This window comes from Eptesicus fuscus, chromosome 8, assembly GCF_027574615.1.
Source record: "Eptesicus fuscus isolate TK198812 chromosome 8, DD_ASM_mEF_20220401, whole genome shotgun sequence".
NCBI lineage: Eukaryota > Metazoa > Chordata > Mammalia > Chiroptera > Vespertilionidae > Eptesicus > Eptesicus fuscus.
This window is the reverse complement of record NC_072480.1, coordinates 103,356,045-103,380,000: the sequence shown is the minus strand read 5'-3', so window position 1 is coordinate 103,380,000 and position 23,956 is coordinate 103,356,045. Positions and strand designations below refer to the sequence as shown.

Here is a 23,956-nt window from a genome sequence, read left to right as displayed (position 1 = left end):
TCTACCTACCTATCTACTCATCTACCTATCTATCTCCCTATCTCCCTACCTACCTACCTACCTACCCACCCATCTATCCATCTACTTATATACCCATCCACCTATCTATCCATCTATCTATCTATCTACCTACCTATCTACTCATCTACCTATCTATCTCCCTACGTACCTACCTACCCACCCATCTATCCACCTACTTATATACCCATCCACCTATCCATCATCCATCTATCTACCTACCTATCTACTCATCTACCTATCTATCTACCTACCTACCTACCTACCTACCCACCCATCTATCTATCTACTTATATACCCATCCACCTATCTATCATCCATCTATCTACCTACCTATCTACTCATCTACCTATCTATCTCCCTATCTCCCTATCTATCTACCTACCTACCCACCCATCTATCCATCTACTTATATACCCATCCACCTATCTATCCATCTATCTATCTATCTATCTACCTATCTATCTCCCTATCTCCCTATCTACCTACCTACCTACCTACCTACCTACCTACCTACCCACCCATCTATCCACCTACTTATATACCCATCCACCTATCTATCCATCTATCTATCTACCTACCTATCTACTCATCTACCTATCTATCTACCTACCTACCTACCTACCTACCCACCCATCTATCCATCTACTTATATACCCATCCACCTATCTATCCATCTATCTATCTACCTACCTATCTACTCATCTACCTATCTATCTCCCTATCTCCCTATCTCCCTACCTACCTACCTACCCATCTATCCATCTACTTATATACCCATCTACCTATCCATCCATCTATCTATCTACCTACCTATCTACTCATCTACCTATCTATCTCCCTATATCCCTACCTACCTACCTACCTACCCACCCATCTATCCATCTACTTATATACCCATCCACCTATCTATCCATCTATCTATCTATCTACCTACCTATCTACTCATCTACCTATCTATCTCCCTACCTACCTACCTACCCACCCATCTATCCACCTACTTATATACCCATCCACCTATCCATCATCCATCTATCTACCTACCTATCTACTCATCTACCTATCTATCTCCCTACCTACCCACCTACCTACCCACCCATCTATCCATCTACTTATATACCCATCCACCTATCCATCATCCATCTATCTACCTACCTATCTACTCATCTACCTATCTATCTCCCTATCTCCCTACCTACCGACCCATCTGTCCATCTACTTATATATCCATCCACCTATCCATCATCCATCTACCTACCTACCTACCTACCCACCCATCTATCCACCTACTTATATACCCATCCACCTATCCATCATCCATCTATCTCCCTACCTACCTACCTACCCACCCATCTATCCATCTACTTATATACCCATCCACCTATCTATCATCCATCTATCTATCTACCTACCTATCTACTCATCTACCTATCTATCTCCCTATCTCCCTACCTACCTACCTACCTACCTACCCACCCATCTATCCATCTACTTATATACCCATCCACCTATCCATCATCCATCTATCTATCTATCTACCTATCTACTCATCTACCTATCTATCTCCCTATCTCCCTATCTACCTACCTACCTACCCACCCATCTATCCACCTACTTATATACCCATCCACCTATCTATCATCCATCTATCTATCTACCTACCTATCTACTCATCTACCTATCTATCTCCCTATCTCCCTATCTCCCTACCTACCTACCTACCCATCTATCCATCTACTTATATACCCATCCACCTATCCATCATCCATCTACCTACCTACCTATCTACTCATCTACCTATCTATCTCCCTATCTCCCTACCTACCTACCTACCTACCCACCCATCTATCCATCTACTTATATACCCATCCACCTATCTATCATCCATCTATCTACCTACCTACCTATCTACTCATCTACCTACCTACCTACCCACCTACCTACCCACCCATCTATCCACCTACTTATATACCCATCCACCTATCTATCATCCATCTACCTACCTACCTATCTACTCATCTACCTATCTATCTCCCTACCTACATACCCATCTATCCATCTACTTATATACCCATCCACCTATCTATCATCCATCTATCTATCTATCTACCTATCTACTCATCTACCTATCTATCTCCCTATCTCCCTATCTACCTACCTACCTACCCACCCATCTATCTATCTACTTATATACCCATCCACCTATCTATCCATCTATCTACTTACCTATCTACTCATCTAACTATCTATCTCGCTACCTACCCACCCATCTATCCATCTACTTATATACCCATCCACCTATCCATCATCCATCTATCTACTTACCTATCTACTCATCTACCTATCTATCTCCCTACCTCCCCAACTATCCATCTACTAATATACCCATCCACCTATCCATCATCCATCTATCTCCCTACCTACCTACCTACCCACCCATCTATCCATCTACTTATATACCCATCCACCTATCTATCATCCATCTATCTACCTACCTATCTACCTATCTATCTCCCTATCTACCTACCTACCTACCCACCCATCTATCCATCTACTTATATACCCATCCACCTATCTATCATCCATCTATCTACCTACCTACCTATCTACTCATCTACCTATCTATCTCCCTATCTCCCTATCTCCCTACCTACCTACCTACCTACCCACCCATCTATCCATCTACTTATATACCCATCCACCTATCTATCATCCATCTATCTATCTACCTACCTATCTACTCATCTACCTATCTATCTCCCTATCTCCCTATCTATCTACCTACCTACCTACCTACCTTCCTATCTACCTATCTAGCCTGGCAGGGTCTGTGCAGAAGGTGCAGGTAGGTGGTGGCCAGGTCCCAGGAGGAGTACGGGTCAGGTGAGGCACCTTGAAGTGAGTGGACATGGGAAGATGTCAGGTTGGTGTTGGTTTTCTTGCTTCCTTTCTGCCCTCCCATCACAGAATGTTCCCGGAGCTGCTATTGGCATGTGCTGCCTAATTGGAGAGAGGTAATAACAGACAGACATCGGTTCAGATGTTTACTTGCTAAAAGTGAAGGTCTGATGCGAGAGACATGTCAGAGTCAGAAAAGAGTAAGATTTATCAGTCTCTAAGGGGAGACTGGCCACTACCCTGCTCCTGTGAAATTAAATGATGTGCATGTGTGTATGTATGTGTGTCTGTGTGTGTATCTATGCATCTATCATCCATCTGTCTATTATCTATCATCTATGTACCTATCTACTTATGTACCTACCTATCTTCCTATCTACCTATGTATCTATCTTCCTATCTACCTACCTATCCATCTATCCATCTATTCACCTATCCATCTACCTATTTTCTTATCGACCTATCTTCCTGTCTACCTATCCATCTATCTATCATCTACCTATCTACCTATCTTCCTATCTACCTATCCGTCTATCCATCCATCTATCTACCTATCTGATGATCTACCTATCTATCTGTATTCCTGTCTACCTATCTATCTATCCATCTGTCATCACCTACCCATAATCAAGTGGTGACAGCTTCCTTAGAGGAGAAAGAAGGAAAGGAGGTTGGCAAGCACAGGATATCGATACTACAGTTTCAATGAGTCTCAAACCATGTCCCAAAGGAGAAAATGGAGCAACTTTGGGAATACCTGGAACTCTAGGCAGAGGGTGTAGTGATTTCAAAGGCCCAGGTGTGTTCCAGCCACAGTGAGAACCCAGTGTGCCCGGAGCTGGGTGCTGAGCAGCAGGTGGCCAGGGATGGGCCCCCAGGACAGGCGTGGGGTGTCAGGTCCCTACAGAAACCTTCAGAGTTGAGCTCCACTCTCAGGGACACAGGAATTCACTGTGGAGCTTTGTGCAAAGATGTGTCCTAACTTATTATGTTTTCAACAATCCCTCCTGGTGCTGCGCTGAGAATCCTGTGTTCCAGGCAATGACAGCAGCGAGGAGGCCAGGGAGCATCGCGGGGAGACCGTGAGGTGCCTACATAGGGTCAGAGTGGGTCTGTTGCAGGCGGAACCCACAGGATGTGCTGATTGATAGAGTGTGTGGAGTGTGAGGAGGAGAGAGGCAGAGGAGAATGGGACGGGGCACACCTGTATGGAGACCTGGCATTCAGGAGATGGGCTGCTTCTAAGTGGCTGCTGGACACTGGAGGCAGCTCTGGGGAGGACTCGGGTCTGTGGACTGGATCTCTGGGAAGAGGGTCAGGCTGGCCACACAGTGGGCATCATCAGGGGACAGGTGCCATCTAATGCACGGGCCCCGGGCTGGTAACTGCCCTGCTCCTGGCAGAACCACCAGCCACATGATGGCATCAGCGTGCAGGGTGTTCTGTGGACTTCCAGTAGAGCAAGGAAAGAAACCCAGGGGACAGCACAGTCATAGGAATTGATCCCTATGCTTACATTGTTCAGGAAACACAACCTGTTTCACCAAGGCTGTGCTGGTCCCTCCCAGTGCCCCCCTCTCCCCCGACTCCTCTGAACCACACTGTGGCCCAGCACCCGAGTAGGGAAGCACTGAAGGTGCCTTGTGCCCAAGCCAGTGTGGCTCAGTTGGTTGGGCACCAAAAGGGTTGAGTGTTAGATTCCCAGTAGAGGGCATACAGAAGGCAGCCAATCGATGTTTCTCTTTCATGTATGTTTCTCTCTCTCTCTCCCTCTCCCTCTCTCTCTAAAATCATTTTTTTTTTATAAAGATGCCTTCTTGTCAAAGGCCTTGCTTTTCTCCTAAGGATCCTATTGGGGACATTACTCATGACCTCAACCAAGGTCCTTTTCATGACACCCATGGGGTGATGCTTGCTCTTCTGTCCCCAGAGTGTGCCAGCCCTCCTGTTCTCTGAGCTCTGTCTGCTGGGAGGCCTGGAGGGTGCAGGGCGCCCTCAGAACATGGCTCCCGCCTGGATTCCTCTTACCTTATGCGTTTTCCCTTTGCTTAAAAGCTTCCAGTGTTTTATGTAAATTTTGAACATCTCTTGCAATGTTTTTTTAAAATATATGTTTTTAATGATTTCAGAGAGGAAGGGAGAGGGAAAGATAGAAACACCAATGATGAGAGAGAATTATTGATTGGCTTCCTCCTGCATGCCCCCTACTGGGGATCGAGCCCACAACCCAGGCATGTACCCTGACCAGGAATCGAACTGTGACCTCCTGGTTCAGAGGTTGGTGCTCAACCACTGAGCAACACTGGCCAGGCTCTTGCAATGCTTTATAATAAACCTCCCCCAAATCCCTGTTTGTGTGAATGAAGGAACACTGGTTTACAAATGTACCCTGAATCACCCGACTTGCCCTGACTAGAATCGTAGGTATAAACCACTCAGCAAAACATGAGCCAATCAGCAGAAATCAAGACGTTATTCTCTTTAACCTCGGCCCAGGGCAAACCGATTTCCTTTAATCATCTCCAGCGACGTGTTCCACAGTTCACACGGAGAGTGAGGATTTGAGAGGTTCAGAGCTGAAGGGTGACCAGGCGAGAGCAGAAGAGAAGGCACTCTGACCCTAACGAGGGCAGGAAGGGTTCACTCAGATTCACGGATGCAGCAGCATCTGTGTATTTATTCAGCCCCTGCCCCGTCCCATGAGCAGCTGCACAAGATGCTACGCCGGCCCGAGCAGCTCCAGTGATGGACAGCAGGCAGCGGCACCTTCTCTCACAAGGTCACGTTTGCATCCCGGGAGGGGACAGACATCCAAACAGCTGGCCCCGTTACAAAACCTGAGGCACGCTGCATGCTGCTGACACCCAGAGGCGGCGGGGTCGCTGAGGGGGATGCTGACGGAGGGAATCCGAGAATTCACGCGGAAGGTGACATTTCACCTCCTGTTGACGGATAAGAAGCCGAGGGAAGTAAGGTAGTGGGGTCAGGTGAGGCCGGGGATGGAAGGTCTCAGGTGACCTCCGAAGGCGGTGAATTTATTCTGTGTCTCAGAGGAGACGGACAGTGAGTATTTTTGGACGCAAGTAGGCATGTGTCCATCTGGGCTTTGGGAATACAGCCAGAGCATGAGAGTTGCAGGCAGTGTGGTGGAGACCCACCCGCAGAGTGAAAATACTCAGAAATCACCGATTCGGGGTCAATCCAGGCGCAGGCTCCTGTGAGCTCTGCCACCGCTTACCTAGCTTCACAGGTCCATAGCCCTTACGCATCAAATTAAAATATTAAATGAACCTGGCCATCGAGGCTCCGTGGTTGAGCGTCAACCTATGAACCAGGAGGTCATGGTTTGATTCCCTATCAGAGCACATGCCCAGGTTGTGGGCTCGATCCCCAGTAGTGGGGCGTGCAGGAGGCAGCCGATCCATGATTCTCTCTCATCACTGATGCTTCTCTCTCTCCCTCTCCCTTCCTCTCTGACATCAATAAAAATATGTTTTAAAAAATAAGAATTGGCCCATGGGAACCATTGAATGATTAAGTTGTGACAAAGCATATCACAGGGCTGACGCGTGGGTAGGATTCTCTCTGGGTTAGCATCCATTTCCCTTCTTCTTCTTCTTCCCCTTCATCATCATCATCATTGGTTAGAGAGTGAAAGATTCATTAGGTGCTACTGCTCTCATCCAGCAAAAGAATAGTAAGACCAAGATCTGACAAACTGCCCCGAGTACCAACAGTGGTCTGTCTTCGCTAAAATTACGTCAGGCACGTCCCATAGATGCCCCGTTTCACACGGAGGGTCAGACTGATGGCACTTGGAGACCAGCTGTGAGGGGCCTCCAGCCCACACCTGTGTCCGCTGCCAGGCGCCGTGATAGGTGACGGGACCTGGGTCTGCAGCAGCTGCGGCGTTCCAAACGCGCCTCGGTTTCCAATGGTCGTGTCACAGCTGTACCTGGGCCCCACGGGGAAGCATCAGAAAAAGCCCCCATCCCCCTCATCCCGGGGCAGACAGCAGGCGGGGCGCCTGTGACGAGCTGGTCGGGACGGTGCAAGTCATTGCCCCAGGTGACGGAAGAAGTTTGCTTACCAAGAAAGCTGACTCATTTCCGGATCTTGAATGGGGCTGGGCTGAGACTGAGCTCACCCGAGGACTGAGGGAAAAGATGGCGTCCACAGTGTCTGAGAGAATGTGTGTTTCTGAAAATAACATCACAGAGAAAGCGACGGGCCGTGTGGTGGCCCTGCGGAAACCCAGTGTCATGTTGCCCTGTTGTTAAAGTCCGTCTCGGAGTATGGACTGTGTGTGTTTATTATAGAAATCGGTTTGCGTCGTATTCTTTAATAATCAGAAAGCAGGTGGGCACTCAGCCACGCCTGGCGCCCACTGGGTCAGGTGAACCTGGAGGCTCAGTCCCCATGATCCCAGGGGACAAACCGCGGGCGCTGTCCTCGCCGGTGGTGCTGAAACCAGCAGCCGGCTGTCCCAGGCTCAGGATCACACGCCCTGAGGATTCTTTCCTCGCCTCTGACTCTGAGGCGCCCTGGTTGGCGGCGCCCAGATTGTTCCTCACAAGATGACCTTGTGAGCACCTGGCGCAGGTCCCTCCTGCCCTAAGGGAGGCCCCGAGCTCTCGGGTCGCACAGAGAGAAGATGCTCGCGGCTGAAGCTGCTCCTCTTGGCCTCCTTCCTCCTGGCTGGAGAGGCCTGGCCTGGAGGACTTCCCCTGAGCACGCTGTCAGGGCTGCCTCTGGGCTGTCTCATCCTATTGCTAGATGTCTCATCCTATTGCTGGTCTGTCCGAGCCATTTCCGGGCTCCGTCCCCAGCGATTCCCTGACGTTCAGTCCTTAAGCTTCAGAGGATGGGATCTGTCACGTTCCCTTCCATGAGGTCCTATGCACAACCTCCAGGTCCAGCCCAGTTGGCTGAGTCCTGGGCCTGGCTGTGACCTGCGCCCAATCCCGCTGGTCTGGGCCAAGCGTCTTTGTCTCTGTGGGGTCCATGGTCCTGCTCCGACCCGGTCCCCGGCATGACCCGTTCTCACTGTCCAAGGGCGTCCCGCTCACCGTTTGGGCTCCATGGACGGCAGACCCCAGCCACTTGGCGTTCACACTCACCCCGTGGAAACACGGTGGGAAATGGCATCCACAAAGGCCGGGTGGCCTTCTCTTCACCGCCCCAGCCTCGTCTAGCCTCAGGGCTCGCTGCTGTTCCAGTAGATCACATGGGGAGCAAAGCCTCAGGCGACCAAGCTGCTTAATCCTACCCAGATGCGCACACGAGGAAGATCTTTCGAGGGGACATCTGTGCAACAGCTTTGACATTCGGGGAGCATTCACACAGGCAAACGGAGTCCCCGGGCTCTGGCTGGAGGCGCCCCATGAGACAGTCACGGGAGCACGAACTTGTAAGTCGGTTGAGGGGACACGGGAGTCCCGCGTCTTGGTTTTGTCTAGAGCGGGCACTGAGAGGGAAGGCAGGAGCGGTTGGTCACAGCAGGCCGCGTCTTCACTCCCCCGCCTCTTCTAGGGAGGTAAAGAGCGAAGAGTGTTCACAGAAGGGGAGGGTTCGGCATGGGTGTCCCCATAGCCCCCCTGCGGTAAGCACTGCTCTCCAACGGCAACCCTGTCCCATCCCATCGCGGCCGACCTGTCACGGCTCAGCTCTCCCATCACCTGCTGGGTCTTCGCCTGCGGAAACCCCCTGTGGGCACCGGCAGGGGCCTGCATTCCCCTTTGGTGACACTTGTCCTGCAAGTCTCCACCCCGAGGGCATCTGCGCGGTGAGGCTGCGGGCACGTGGTGCTCGAGGCGGCCGCTCCATGTCCGGACGGAGCCCGGCACTCGGCGTCGGCTGCATTGAACTAACTTACGGGGTTTGTGTCCGAGCTGCAGAGCGGGTGTGAGTGGAGAGGGCAGGGAGCTGAGCAGTGAGGAGGGCTTCTCCCGGGGGATGGATCAGGGCTCCCGCTCGGGCTTCCTGGTCCCCATCGTTAAAGACCTTTAAGGACAAGGAGCACCCAGCATTTAGGACCATTTTCTAACCCGGGAGAGAGCTGCCTTGTTGTCGAGGCGTTCCAGCACAGCGCTCGCCAGCGACGCGAGCGTTTCTGAACACAGTTTGGGAAATGGTCCCGGCGAGGGGCTCCGTAGTGTCCAGTGACGTAAGCGAGTGCGTGGGCAGGGATGTTTCCGGACGGTGTGCCCGCCTGATCGTCCCGGTGGGGTGGGGGCTGAGCGAGGTCCGGAGGAGGCAGGGCCACAGGCAGTGAGCACAGAGCCCTGGGGGACGGCACGCTATCGGAGGGGCGGACCGGAGTGGCCTCCCTTTTGGCCACAGAGGCGTCTTCGCTGAAGTGCCGTGAGCCCTGCGCCCAGTTCTGCTTTGGCAGCAGGAAACCCTTGCTGAACCATTAAAGGAAACGGACTGGCCTGGATTCACGGCTTCACTGGGCAGACCTGGAAAACGCAAGCAGGAATATTGTCGCCTCCACGGGGCGGCTGGTTTCCCGCTGCCCATCCAGCGCGATGGGGTTTCCTGACCCAGTTTGAGAGGCTCCGGAAATGAACTGCCCCCCTTCCCAGACAGTTACCGAGAGGTGTCTTTTCCTCTCCCGCCTCCTGTCCTTTAAGTCCAAATGCCTTTGATCGCCCGATGTCACCAGCTCACTGTCCTTGGTGTCTGCACATTGATTATTTAAATAGTCAGTGTAGCCCTGGCTGGTGTGGCTCAGTGGATAGAATGTCAGTCCGGGGACAGAAGGGCCCAGTCAGGGCACAGGCCCGGATTGTGGGCTCCATCCCCAGTAGGGGGCATGCAGGAGGCAGCCCAACCATGATTCCCTCTCATTGTTGACATTTCTGTCCCTCTCTCCCTCTCCCTTTCTCTCTGAAATCAATAAAATATATATTTTTAAATAATAATAAATAAATAAACAGTCTGTGTCTTGTGCACGAACAGGCCCAGATTCCTGGGTCCTCATTTCCTCTTTCTCTTTAAAACGGTCTGTGTCGTGCTCGTGTCACGATTCCTGTCCGATCTCCACCGTGGCTGTGGCCGCTCTCACTGCGAGAGCCGTTTCAGAAAGCAGGGCCCGGACTCCAGGCCGTGGAGCGAGGGCTGTGGAGGCCCAGGCCTCCCCCAGGCCCTCTGCTCCCCGCCTCCCTTCTTCCGCCGCCTCCTCTACTTTTGAGGTTCGATCTGATTACGTTGGGCCCTCTGATAAACGGCCATCTCTCCCTCACAAGATCAGACCTTCGAGGAGGCCTTTTCCACGTGGGCTGACGTCACCGCAGGTTCCGGGAGGAGGCCCGACTCTCCCATGGGAGGCACTTCCCTGGGCTGTTCAGTGATCCTTTAAACTATACGTTACATGTATACCAGTACGGGCCCTCTTCTAACAAAACGTGTAACGGTCTCCCCAGGGAGGAAAGGGAGGAGGGGGGCCTTCCCGTAAGATGAGCATGACAACTGTTTCCAGACCCGCCGCGTGCCCGCACCCCCACACCTCTGCCCCCCCACCCCCCACCCCGTCCCCCGGCCCCAGTCAGCGCGCCATAAATCCCAGCAGCCGGCAGCTCGGGTGGCGCTGCCTCTCATAGGACATGCTTTCAGACAGTGGCCGGGCACCGTGGCAATCGGTAGAGTCGAGGTTGGATTCAGCTTTCACTGGCTCAGCACACGTCAGAGCCGGCGTGTGAGTTGAAAGGGAACATGTGGACGTCGGGGAGCTGGGGACAGATTTCCCGTGACGCTGCTCTTAGGGAGAGGAGGAAGCTGAAGCGCTCCCCACAGCTGCCAGGACTGGGGTCCTGGGCCTGGGGCCCCACCTGCACCCTGACCCAGCAGGGGCGCTCACAGTGGGGATGCTCACAGCTGGGGCTTCAGGTGTTTCAGCTACAAGCCAATGGCTTCATTTCTCTGTATATATACGTATACACTTATTGATTTTAGAGAGAAAGGGAGGGAGAGGGAGAGAGATAGAAACATCAATGATGAATCTACCTCAGCCACGCCAGCCAGCCAGCAGCTTACATTCTTACAGACCCTCTGCACTCACAGCATCGCTTTGAAAATAGATGGGACAGCAGACATACGAATAATTGTACAACGAGCGCACAGACACGTGGGAGTCACAGTAAAACATGCTTTGGGGACAGTGACATGCGTGTCTGTGGAACCGCTTCAGTGCTGTGCTGGAGGTGCTCTCAGAGCCACATCGCAGGCTGCAAGCAGGTTCAGAAAGGACAGCCCAGCCACAGGGACTCAGTCAGGGCAGGTCAGCCGGCACATCGCCGTGCGTCTGAGGCACCCCAGCAGGTGACACTCAGGCCACCCGCCAGACCCACGTGTCAGAACATGGCACATGGCACACGGCGCATGGCACACAGCATACAGCACATGGCACACGGCACATAGCACATGGCACACAGCATACAGCACATAGCACACAGCATACAGCACACAGCACATAGCACATGGCACACAGCATACAGCACACGGTACATAGCACATGGCACACAGCATACAGCACACAGCACATGGCACACAGCACATGGCACACAGCATAAGGCACATGGCACACGGCACATAGCACATGGCACACAGCATACAGCACACGGTACATGGCACACGACACCCTTGGCTCCCAGGAGGAACGGACCCCCCCAGTGCCCACAGGACCCCACAGATCCAGGTGGGAAGTGGCCCTGGCCTTGGTGCTGACCGCTCGCCCACCCCTGGGAGGCGGGCTGGTCTGTAATCAGCTTCACGGGGAGGAGCGGGCCTGGTGTTTGAGAGGCCTCATCGTGTTGAAGCTACGCTTTCCTCAGACGCGCTTTCATTCCAGGCCACAGCCCGTGGCCCGTGCTTGTCCTTCTCGTACACGCTCCGTCCTCGTGCGCGGGAGGGGCCGAGTCCTGATTGTGCAGACAGGGCGCTGCGCCCACCGCGTGCTGTTTATCAAGCGTGGAAACCGCTTATTCGAGTCTCTTCCGGTGAAACCGTGGCTAAGGGTTCAAAGAGGGAAAGGCCCAATTTCATCATTTGCCTATTTCTTCATCTTTTAGAATTCATTACATTGAGGCTCTGGAGAAAACAGTAAGAAATGAAAGACAATTTTCTCGTGTATGTGTCGTTAATCAAGGAGAATCACAATGTCAAGTATCTGAGCCTTCATCCACGGGGAGGTACACAGCCTGTGCGTGTGGGCGGAGATGGAGTTCCCGATGGGTCCAGGCTGCAAACGCACCCAGAAGTGAGGGCGCAGCCGGGCAGGGGGCTTGGAGCGGGTGTGACCTGGGCCCTTGCCCTGTTGGTTGACACGGGCGTCTCTTCCTTCTCTTCCAGGCTCACGGGCATGAACCTGCCCTCCCCTGTCATCAGCAGCAGGAACTGGCTGCGCCTGCACTTCACCTCCGATGGCAACCACCGGCGCAAAGGCTTCCACGCCCAGTTCCAAGGTAAGCGCCTCCCCTGTCAGAAAACACGGGAAGGCCGCAAAGATCGGCTGGCCCTTCCCATCCCGGGAAGCGTGGGATTCTCCTGCTGAGGACGGGGCAGGAGCTGCCAGCTTGGAAACGCCTTCTGTCCCTGAGTGAACAGTTAACGGAGGAAGTCTGTGGGTGACACCCAGCACCTTCTCCCTAAAGCTTTCCTGCTGCGCCCTGCTCTGTCCATGTCTCTTGTTTGGCCGCAGTGATTGCTGAGTGTTAGTCCATATCGATGAGTATTCACCTTAACTTCTCCTCGCCTGACGGGGTGAATACGTGTCCCAGGGATCCGGTGATGTCTTACCCCGGCCCGAAGGCTGGTACAGCTCAGACGGTGCATGAAAATGCGTAAGTGTGCCATCACGTCGCTCGGACCTCTAAAATAGATCGGCAGGGCATGAATCCAGTTACCTGATTAGTGATCTGCATGCAAATGAACCCCAAAACTGCATTGGGGTCTAGGGAGGGTGGATCCTCAAACGTTCTCTCTGTACCCAGTTTCTCGTATTTGCACCTGTACAGTGTTGTGTTGTATTCCATGTGTTTCTAATAATCCATAATCCTTATCTACGCCATGAAAAGAATTAAGTCTGTTAAGAGGTCCATTGGAAACAATTCCACTTTCATTTGCAAATAAAGGGTATGACTGTTAAAAAGTGAGATGGCTTCCCAAGCAAAGACCTCTAGTGTCCCCAAGACACGGCCTGGAGAAGGTCCGTTCAGCTAAGGCCACATTCCCTGACATGAGCCCCATGGGTGCCAGGACCCCCAAGGAGAAAAGGTGGACTCCCCGCCCCCCCCAGAACCTCGTCGGTCAGAAGGACGGACGATTGGTAAACAGCTTCCGTGAAAGGCACAAGCCGGTCGTGCTGGCCCCGCGGGCAGACGTCAGCCCTGTTCCATCGATGGATCTGAATCATGAATCCGTAAGGAGATCACCAACCACCGCCATGCAGCCAGGACGCTACGTCTGTGCCGTGGTTTCCCAGCCACGGCCCCCTTTCCTCCAAGGCTCCCAAAGGGTTGACTGGCGCCGACCTACAGAGGACTGAGGGGAGCAGCACTCCCACAGATCAGTGCCTTTGGCCTCTGCACGGGGATTCCGGGAAAGACGAGCCACGGAGCAGCCACGCGAGGAGACGAGACGTGGGGGATACGAGGGACACGCTGGCCGACAGAGCGTGGCCAGAGCCTCACCGTGTCGGCGGGGGTTCCGAAGGACACGTGCAATGGCCGTGGTGATCAGAAACATTCGCACACAAGTCCAAAGCGATGAACGGGGGCTGAGTAGGATGTGATCTACACCCGGCTTCACACGATGGATCCGGACCCTCTCCAGCTGCCGTGGAAGTTGGACTCAGGACCGCGTTTTGTTGTTGTTTTACATTAGCACGTGGGCCTCGTTTCCCAGGGGGCTCCAGGCCAAGACCAGGGCGCAGCCGACTGAACATGGGAGAGGGGCTCCGCACTGCCCCCTTGTGTAAGGAACCCAGGCCGAACGGAGAGCGACCAGAAGTTAGCAACAGATAAACTGGCCAACAGAGGAGCTCAGGGGCCTGGAGACACTGAACAGATGGAGGACTCTCAGACAGGAGGGGGCGGGGCGGGAAGAAATTAACCAGGGCATTGGCATGCGTATTTGCCTTGCCCAGGGACACAGGCAATAGGATGGTGAGGGCCTGGGGCGGCGGGGTGAGAACCAGGTGATGGGGGGCAATGGGGGGAAGGGGGACATCTGTAATACTTCAACAATAAATATTAAAAAAAAAAAGAGGAAGAAGAAGGAAACATTCACGCGAAGACCCTCGGGGCCTCCATGGAGGGTGGAGCTTCCTGCAGGAAGGCTTGGCATTGGCTCTCCTGCCTCTAAGGGCGGAGGACCCCATGAATGGGAGCTTCAGGAGGGTCTGCTGAACCTGCACAGGCCTGGGGGCAGGGAGGCAGGGGACAGAGCAGTAGCTCCTCTGAAGTTCAACTGCGAGACCACGTGGGGAGGGGCTGACGGTCCCTGCAGCTCTGTCCTCCAGTGGCACCAGGAGGCCTGGTCTTATCCCGGGAGGCCCAGTGGGAACCTTCTCCCCACAAGGGAAGAACGTGGCTCATCTCTCTTCCCACCGGCTCACCACGGGAGCCCCGCTGGCTCTGTGCTTGTATTTCAACGAAACAGAACCGGGACAGAGGCACTCTTGTGGGACCAGCACATCCGCCAGCAAGAAGGGCCCAGCCCTGAGCGGCGAGGACGCGGGAGCCGCAGCGAGGGCAGCAGTGAGAACGCACCGCGCCCTCCCCCGCGCCTCCCCCCAACGCCTGCCCAGCGTCCCTGCCCATGCTCCGCCCTGGAATCTGAACCCCGGGTGATGTGGCGAGAAGGGAACCTTTTTTAAAAAACATGCATTTCTCCGCTCAAGGTGCGTGTTTAGCACGGAGTCCCCCCTTCTCCTGCGAGGTTACTCTGGAGAATATGACCGTTCCCCGGGGGTCCCTTGGAGACAACAGGATCGCAGATGAGCTGGGTTTCTCTGAAACCTCCTGTGGTCCCCCCCCCTCCCAGCTGCGCACAGCAGAGGGTGGTCCCTCCAGGAGAAATCGCTCGGTCCAAGGCCACAGTGGCTGCAGGAATGTTACCACTTCAGAAACCAAGGAGCGCAGTGTTTGCCACACGCCGCCCTTCTCGGCCCAATACACAGCCCCCGCCGGCCGTGAAAACGTCTCTCCTCCCTTCCTTGACGTGCTCAGCTGTTATCTCTGCAGTCGTTATTCTCTGAGTCTCACACTTTCTTCTTTGGCTCTTACCTCTCCCGTCACCCAATCAAGTTACGGCAAAAGCCGCGGTAAGGTTGATTGACAGGTAGCGCAACTCTGTCCTGGCTGCTCCTCAAACATAGTCCCTTTCTAAGGAGCACGGGAGCACGCGGGGTGGAGATGCAGGGGGCGCCCTGGATGGATCGGCACATATGCTGAGCTTGTGGGCCGATCGATTTATGTGGGACGCGTTATTTTTTTTAAAATAAGCGGAAAATTGAGCCCATTCTGTCTGTTGCCTCCATCATTAATTATAATTAAATAATCACCTTGTTAGCACCATCTGTCATCTCGACGTGTTCGACGTCTGCAAGATGGATTTCTAAAGGTGAATTAATCTTGGACGGCGGCCGCCTCTTCACGGTGAAGGCGCCTTCTCTGTGCTGAGCTCCGGTTTCACACGTTTCCCCGGCTGTTTATAAAAACACGATTTTCACAAATTGAAATGCCATTGATTTCTGCGGCTGATAAATCACGTTGGAAGCGCGTGTCGTAAATTTCCCATTTTGCAGAGGACACCCTGTCTCATAAATCAAGGGAGGGCCTGGCCGCGGATTTACATCTCGCGTTGACGCAAATAATTAGCGCTCCTTCCAGGGGATCGCTCTATACCACCATTGATTTCCCTGCTCGTTCAAAATGATGGCCTTTCTAGACAAGGGAGATTTCCACGCTGTTAAAAATGTGTCTGGGAAAATTAGGAGCTTCATCTTTTCAGACAAATTCCAATTTGGATGTAACGTGTGCATTCCCGTGGCCCTTCTCTCTGACATGGCTCTACGGCTCCTCCTGGGCCCTGGGGCCTCCCATGGTGCTGACAGACCCTGGTTTCCCTTCCCCGAGGCGGAGGGCACCCCGAGCCGAGGGGATGAGCGGGGTCACTGGCCCGAGGATGAGCTGCCTGCAGGCTGTGGCTGCTGCTCGGGTTCACACAGCTCTAGGCTCCCCTTGGACGGACACCGTTGGCCCCACGTCCTCGCCTTCTGCACAGTGCGCCCTTGGGCGGGCCGTGAAGGGGGGTTTCGTAGACCGCCCCCTCTTGCCCCTGCGAGAGAGGGAGGAGCAGGTGTGGTGCGGGTGTGCCTCTCAGTGCGGCAAGAGCCCGTGAGGTGAGGATCCGTCCTGAAGAGCTGTGGGGTGTGTGCCAGGGCAGGGCAGGGCATCCGCCTCTGTTTCAGGAGTCCTCTCTGACCGGACACGGGGGTAGTTTCTTGCTAGCGCGGCAGCATGTGTCGAAGGCAGTAGAGCATGCGGTTCCATTCATTAGAGGCGGCACGTTAATGGCTCAACGCCCCACCCAGAGGCCGCCTCAGGGAGCAGATGAACTTTTGAGTTCATTCCAGGCTGTTCATTCAGAGTGCTTTCAGGTAGTGATTTATTTTAAAAGTTGTGTTTAAAATGTGAATACAGGACACACCTTCGCCATTTTACATAAAACCACTTGCGCTAAAACGTCTTTCTGTCCACGTCCCCGTGCGGGAGGCTCCCACCGGCCGATGGGGAGCCCCGCGCTGTCAGTGAAGGCAGAAAGGAAGCAGAGATGTGGCCGCGGCGCCGCTGAGCTTGGGGGCTTGAGGAGCACGCGGCTCGGAGGGCGCCATCCGTGTGGAGTGTCGTCCTGCGCTCCTCATGGTCCCATTTTCCTGCCAGGCCAGCGGCTCCGGCTCTTGGCGGGGCCCTGGGTGCCCTCACTCCCCAGGATCCTCTCTGCGACCGGCGGCCGAGCCCCGGGGACTGCAGACCAGTTCGTTTGCAAGATGTTCTCATTCACCCGGTGGCAGCGCGGGGCGCGTGTGGGCGTCACCTGGGCCTCCGCACAGCCCCGGAGGCTGTGAGCCCACGTTGGCAGCAGTGACTCGGGGGAGGTGAGGTCAGCGGGCGGCTGCGGGGATCGCTCCCCCCAGGCGTCCCCGCACAGGACTTCGAGCTCCATCCGAGCTCCACCAGCGCCTGCGGCAGCCGCTCAGCTAGACGAGGCATGGGCCACGCCGCTTGTCCTCTCCGTCACCACGGGAACAGTGAGGCGTCGCCTCCTGTAGTAAGTCACCCAACCAATAATAATACATATACAGGGCGTCCCCAAAACGTGTTACACACTGAATAATTATAAAGGCAGTGTTTATTTTTTTAAATATTTGTTTGATTGATTTCAGAGAGTAAGGGAGAGGGAGGGAGAGAAACATCCATGATGAGAATCATTGATCAGCTGCCTCCTGCACGCCCCCGACTGGGGATCGAGCCTGCAGCCAGGGCATGTGCCCTTGACCAGGAATCGAACCCTGATCTCCTGGTTCATAGGTCGGCACTCAACCACTGAGCCACGCCAGCCAGGCCACAGTGTTTATTAAAACACATTTCAGTTTCTAAATTGAGCTATCAGCTGTTAAAGTGGGTATACATTTTGAGGACTCCCTGCATTAAGAATATGTAAATCAGATACAGCCAGCATATTGGTAGGCTTGGCTGTGGACAAATGATTAATCACCACTGTCTCAGCCCTGAGGAGTTCATAATGTAATTAGTGGCTCTCAACATATTTGGGTCAGATGCCCCATTGAAAATGTAGCAAAAGCTACAAATCTCTCCATCCATACTAGATCTCACAGGCATTTTTGTCAGCTACAGGTTTGCCTGCCATCTGGGGTCACCGTGGGATTTCAGGTTATGAAGTATGTGAATTTATAGCGACACAGGGTTAGAACGCTCACGCTGAGCGGGGGCCGTGGAAGACTCGCGTGAGGAGTGGTGATGGATGCCGACAGGTATAGAGGCGGGCAGAGGCACACGGCGTTTTTGACAGGTGTCTGTCGGTAGAGCAGGCAAGTGTGACGAGGACAGGAATGGGCCGTGGGTGGATGTGAGGCGGAGGAAAAAGGAGAAAATTCAGCCTGAAAGAGCAATCGGGGAGGTAAATTGGAAAATCAAGAGCTCTTGGAAGAGGTTGAATTAGATCTGACATTTGTAGATGATGATGGAAAAGTGTGTGTTGGCCAAAGTGTGACTGACACGATAAGGCGCGAACCGGGTTACTGGGGACAGAGGTGGGTGGAGAATGCCTGGGGTGGGGAGACCTTACAGAGGGGCAGCGGGGACAGAAATCAGCGTGTTGTCGCCACAGATGAACTCCCTTCGAACGACCAGTTCTTCCAAGGACGACCGCCATTCAGAGAGCAGGAGGCCAGGCGGGGCTTGTCCCACAGGGAGGGGAGGACCCTCCTTAGTTTTCATTCGGCCGGAAGTTTCCTGCCTGCATTATCTGACTACCGTGAATAATGCACGTTTTAACATAGAGCTACTGCTACAGTCAAACAGTGCATAGCCTTGCTGAGCAGAAATAAGTCTACTTACTGAGAACTGCAAACATGGAACTTGTAGCCCATTTTATACACTGAGACTCTGGGTACAACCATTGCCACGTCATGGGAAGTGGACAGTGAAATGTTCGCCTTGAGACTTGGGTGAGAAAACTGAGCCATGGCCCAGCTGGTGCGGCTCAGTGGTTGAGCATCGACCTATGAACCAGGAGGTCACAGTTTGATTCTCAATCAGGGAGGGCACATGCCCAGGTTGCAGGCTCCATCCCCAGCAGGGGGCGTGCGGGAAGCAGCTGATCAGTGGTTCTCTCTCATCATGAATGTTTTTATCTCTCTCTCCCTTCCTCTGTCTGAAATCAATAAAAACATATTTAATAATAATAATAATAATAATCCTATCTAATAAAAGAGTAATAGGCTAATTGACTGTCACTCCAACACACAAGATGGCCACCCTCATGTGGACACAAGATGACCAGCAGGGGATGGCAGTTGGGAGGGACCAGGCCTGCAAGGGAGGGCAGTTGTGGGGGACCCAGGCCTTCAGGGGAGGGCAGTTGGGAGGGACCAGGCCTGCAAGGGAGGGCAGTTGGGGGGACCAGGCTGACAAAGGAGGGAAATTAGGAGTGACTGGGCCAGCAGGGGAGGGCAGTTGGAGGTGACCAGCCTGGCAAGAGAGGGCAGTTGTGGGGGACCCAGGCCTGCAAGGGAGAGCAGTTGGGGCAACCAGGCCTGCAGGGGAGGACAGTTAGGGGTGACCAGCCTGGCAGGGGAGGGCAGTTGGGGACGACCAGGTTGGCAGGGGAGGGCAGTTGGGGGCAACCAGGTTGGCAGGGGAGGGCAGTTAGGGGTGACCAGGTCAGCAGGGGAGGGTAGTTGGGGGCAATCGGGCTGGCAGGTGAGCAGTTAGGCATCGATCAGGCTGACAGGGGAGTGGTTAGGGGGTGATCAGGCTGGCAGGCAGAGTGGTTATGGGTGATCAGGCAGGCAGGCAGGTGAGCGGTTAGGAGCCAGTGGTCCCGGATTGTGAGAGGGATGTCCGACTGCCCGTTTAGGCCCGATCCCATGTAGGGAGAGGGAAAGCGTCCCACAGAATGGACTCCCACATGGGGAGGGGGAAAGGGTCCCACCTACTTCCTGTTTCCATGGTTTATTCCACGGGGATCGGGCCTAAACAGGCAGTTGGACATCCCTCAAGGGGTCCCAGATGGGAGAGGGTGCAGGCTGGTGCAGGCTGGGCTGAAGGTCACCCGCCCCCCCCCCCCCCGGCCCCCAGGGCATGAATTTCATGCATCGGGCCTCTTGTAATAATAAAAACATTTGAAAAAAAGAAAAAAGATGACCTTGAACCAGCCTTTGACACCCTGACTGATATGGTGTCAGCTCCCAGGAGGTCCCGAGGCCACTAGCCCTGGGCCAGCACCGCGTCTCCTGCCTCCTTCCTTCCCCAGCCTCCCTGTCGACTGGCCCGACCAGCAAGGTTTTCTGAGTGAGAGGAGAGACGCTGTCCCTGCAGAACCACTGCCTCCTGGGAACGTGGGAGTGGGTGGTTTGAAGCTGGTGGAAGGGTCTTACACTCGGGTAATTGGGTAATTCAAAATCAACTCAACGTTTAAGATGGAAATCCGCCCATTCTTATGGTGGGCGCCCTCAGGACAAGCCACGCTCAGAGCTCAGCTCGAGAGGCAGGGGCAGGGGCAGGGTCTGGCGAGGAGCTGACTCAGCGGAGCGTCCCAGCTGCCCCCTGGCCCCAGGAGGTGATATTCATGATTCCCTTTATTCGGAGGACGCATTCCTCTTTAAAAACCTTCCGATTGACTGTTCCTTGGGAAATTCCATTTGGAGTACAATTTTCTAATTACAAGAAGGCTCAGAACCCGGGTAGGAATAGTCGCTCCACTGGAAACATGGACATTGTTACGGTAAAGGCTGTGGAAAGCGGTCACCCTGGCGAACTAAAATTACACAAATTTAAATTCAGCGACACTCACACCCTCGTTGAATGTGTGTTCCTCCGAGGAAGGAGCGCTTTGTAGGCGGGTCTATTTTTTCGCAACTTCTTTTGTATCCCATGGCCCGGGGTGTCCAGGCGAGCTTTCAGGATGGGAGTTCTGGAGATGAAACGAGCTTTGGCATGAATTTGTCCCCACTTTTTAGAGAAAATGCCATTATTGCCCCAAGAATGGAGGCAACCTTCTTTCCCCCCTGAGACTCTTCAAGTGACCGCCTCTCTGAATCGCCCCTAATGTAATATGCCTGCATTTTTATTGCCATAAAAATGAAAATATTTTAATATCCCACCCCTTGATCTGAACTGGCTATAAAATCTACAGATATCCTCTTGATGTGTGTGTGTGGATCATAACTCAATGCTTCCTGATACACCCTGCACCATTCGCGTCTTTTTAATGTTCCTTTTTCAAATCTCATGTGACTCGCAATTTTCTTTGCCCGCCCCGGCAGCTCTATTTCCACGGCCGTAACTTGTGAAATGAAGTTTGCGCTCGGATGATGACTCTCTGGGTCTTATTTCATTAGCGGGTTTTAATCCGGTGACTTCCAGGCAGGAAGCGTATGATTCCTCAGGTTTATGAGATTTTCTCAGCAACAGGTAGTCAGGAAGCCTGTCAGGCGTTGGACAGGCAGGCATGGCAAAGCAAAAATGACATGACGTAAAATAAGACTCGGGGACCATCCAGAAAAATGTCAGGTTTGCTAGTTGAAGGATCGATATTGAAACGGAATTTTTGGACTGGAACCCGGATTCTTTGTCCGCCAGAGTCGAAGAATGAATCCACAGACAGAGGGCAGTATAGCAAAGGTGGAGATTAATTAAAGAGCAAGTACAGACTCCCACATGGGGAGGGGGAAAGAGCCCCACAGAATGGACTCCCACGTGGGGAGGGGGAAAGGGTCCCACAGAATGGACTCCCACGTGGGGAGGGGGAAGGGTCCCACAGAATGGACTCCCACGTGGGGAGGGGGAAGAGCCCCACAGAATGGACTCCCACGTGGGGAGGGGGAAGGGTCCCACAGAATGGACTCCCACGTGGGGAGGGGGAAGGGTCCCACAGAATGGACTCCCACGTGGGGAGGGGGAAGGGTCCCACAGAATGGACTCCCACGTGGGGAGGGGGAAGAGCCCCACAGAATGGACTCCCACGTGGGGAGGGGGAAAGGGTCCCACAGAATGGACTCCCACGTGGGGAGGGGGAAGGGTCCCACAGAATGGACTCCCACGTGGGGAGGGGGAAGGGTCCCACAGAATGGACTCCCACGTGGGGAGGGGGAAGGGTCCCACAGAATGGACTCCCACGTGGGGAGGGGGAAGAGTCCCACAGAATGGACTCCCACGTGGGGAGGGGGAAGGGTCCCATGGTTTTCCTGTTTCCATGGTTTATAAAGGCTGCAGTTTCTGTGTCCTGATAGCCCCTCTGATTGGTCAATATTCCCTTTCGAATTGGTTACTATGGTGACTCCTGAGGCCCTCCTCCCTCATCGTCCTTCCATTCCTTCTAGACTTTCCTCCTCCTTTGTTTTGTGAATATAGACCTGTTTGGGCCACTTCCAGTTCCCTTGTCTTAAGGAAATGTCCCTTCTCCCTGTCTGTGGCCCTTTGTGTTCCTCCATGGACCCCAAGTCTAAAAATTCCCTAAACCTGCCTAGGTTCCCCTAAAATTCCTGTTTCAATGCCATCTCCTTTGTTCCCCTGGAAATTAAATCATGTAAAAACGGTGAACAGGAAGTTTATTCCTTGCAAATTTAAAGTGACCCTCCAGTTGCCCACCCAGAGAGCCCCCCCCCCCCCAGAAAAAGCCCTTTAAAAAGTCCTTTAAAACCTCTGACTCCCTTCCCTGGCTGCTGGCACCATTTGGGGGCTCAACCCTCCTGGTATCCAAACAACCTAATCAATTTATAATCCTACAAAAAATAAAATAAAGTCACCCTCCAAAAAGATGACCTTAATCGCTCAGGGACAGCAGAGGCAGTGAGCCCTGTTTCACTCACAGGTCTCTGCACGGAGCAAGAGGCCTTCTCCCATCCCAGGCGGTGAGCCTTGCACAGAACGGTGTCATTTTGGGCAGGACCCCACCCCCAGGAGAGGGGCCTCCCCTGAAGGTCATGGCAAGGACCGCTGGGAGGCACCACCTCCCCAGGCTCTGGGCCACCGCAGGGAGGACCCCCAGATTGCTGGGGACACACAGAGCTGGCCTCTGCAGGTGCCAGGACCGAGGGAGGCAGGAGGGGCTGCCACCATCCCATCAGTGACAGGCGGCATCTTGACGTAGAAGACAAGTCACACCCACGGGAACAGAGTGGAGACTGGCTGCCCGGCGCTGGGAGGGGGAGAGGCGGACTCCCTGACACAGGCAGGACTTCAGTGACGAGAGGAGGGAGCGCGGTCCCCAGCACTGCGCTGCGCGCTGGAGGCCGGCTGAGCTAGATCTCACCTGGGCGCGGCACCAGGAAGGAGGGCTGACTGCGCGGATGGCTGCGCTGGTTGGCGCGGTGTGGCCGTCCTTTCACAACGCGCAGGGATAGCAACACAGCATGTCTCCGCCCGCCAGCGTGGCTCCGGTTGACCGTCAACCCAGGAACCAGGAACCAAGAGGTCACCGGTTTGATTCCTGGTCAGGGCACATGCCCGGGTTGCACGCTCCGTCTACAGTAGGGGGCGTGCAGGAGGCAGCCCATCAGTGATGTTTCTGCAACCAAGAGACATGCCCTTGGCTGGGAATCGAACCCAGGACCCTTCAGTCCACGGGCCGATGCTCTATCCACTGAGCAACAGACTAGGGCTCTGCCACCTCCTGCAGGTGGTTTAGTTGTTTGTGATGAGAATCTCCCAGGACGGGCACTCCCGGGAGAGCTTATACGCTGGTCAGAGCTGAAGGCCGTCCTCACTCTGCAGAGGTAGACGAGGCCCACAGCCGCACGTGGACGTTCCCGGAGCTTTAAGACGACCCTCGCGCTACGCTTTGTTCTCTCCTTGGATTTCCAGTGGCTCCTGCAGATGTGGGAGCTCCCAGGAGTGCTGGAGCGAACCCCGAACTTCACAGCACGGCCTAAGCTTGGAAGGCGGAGGCCTGGGCCTGGCGGCTGCGGTCCATTTTCCTGGGCCGGCAGAGGGGCGGCGGGCAGCCGGGGCTGGGAGAAGCTCAGGCACCGGGGCGGCGGGCAGCTGGGCCGGCAGAGGGGTGGCGGGCAGCCGGGGGCTGGGAGAAGCTCAGGCACCGGGGCGGCGGGCAGCTGGGCCGGCAGAGGGGTGGCGGGCAGCCGGGGGCTGGGAGAAGCTCAGGCACCGGAGGTGCCCCCGGACGCGATTTGAGTTGCTTGGAGGAAAGTGCTGCCCCACATGAGGGACTCGGTCAGGAGAGACCGGCCGCAGGCACAGCCAGACGGGTTTCGGGCTTGATCCCCAGTAGGAGG

At 54.3% G+C, this 23,956-nt stretch overlaps 1 protein-coding gene across 1 annotated transcript in view; it reads left to right on the top strand.

The window, feature by feature from the left end:
* Window positions 1-23,956, top strand: part of CSMD1 (CUB and Sushi multiple domains 1) — a 694,425-nt gene that overhangs the window by 362,035 nt on the left and 308,434 nt on the right. Inside the window, exon 6 of the mRNA XM_054719948.1 lies at window positions 12,268-12,380. Coding sequence (XP_054575923.1) covers window positions 12,268-12,380 — 113 coding nt within the window. The remainder of the gene's footprint in view (window positions 1-12,267; window positions 12,381-23,956) is intronic.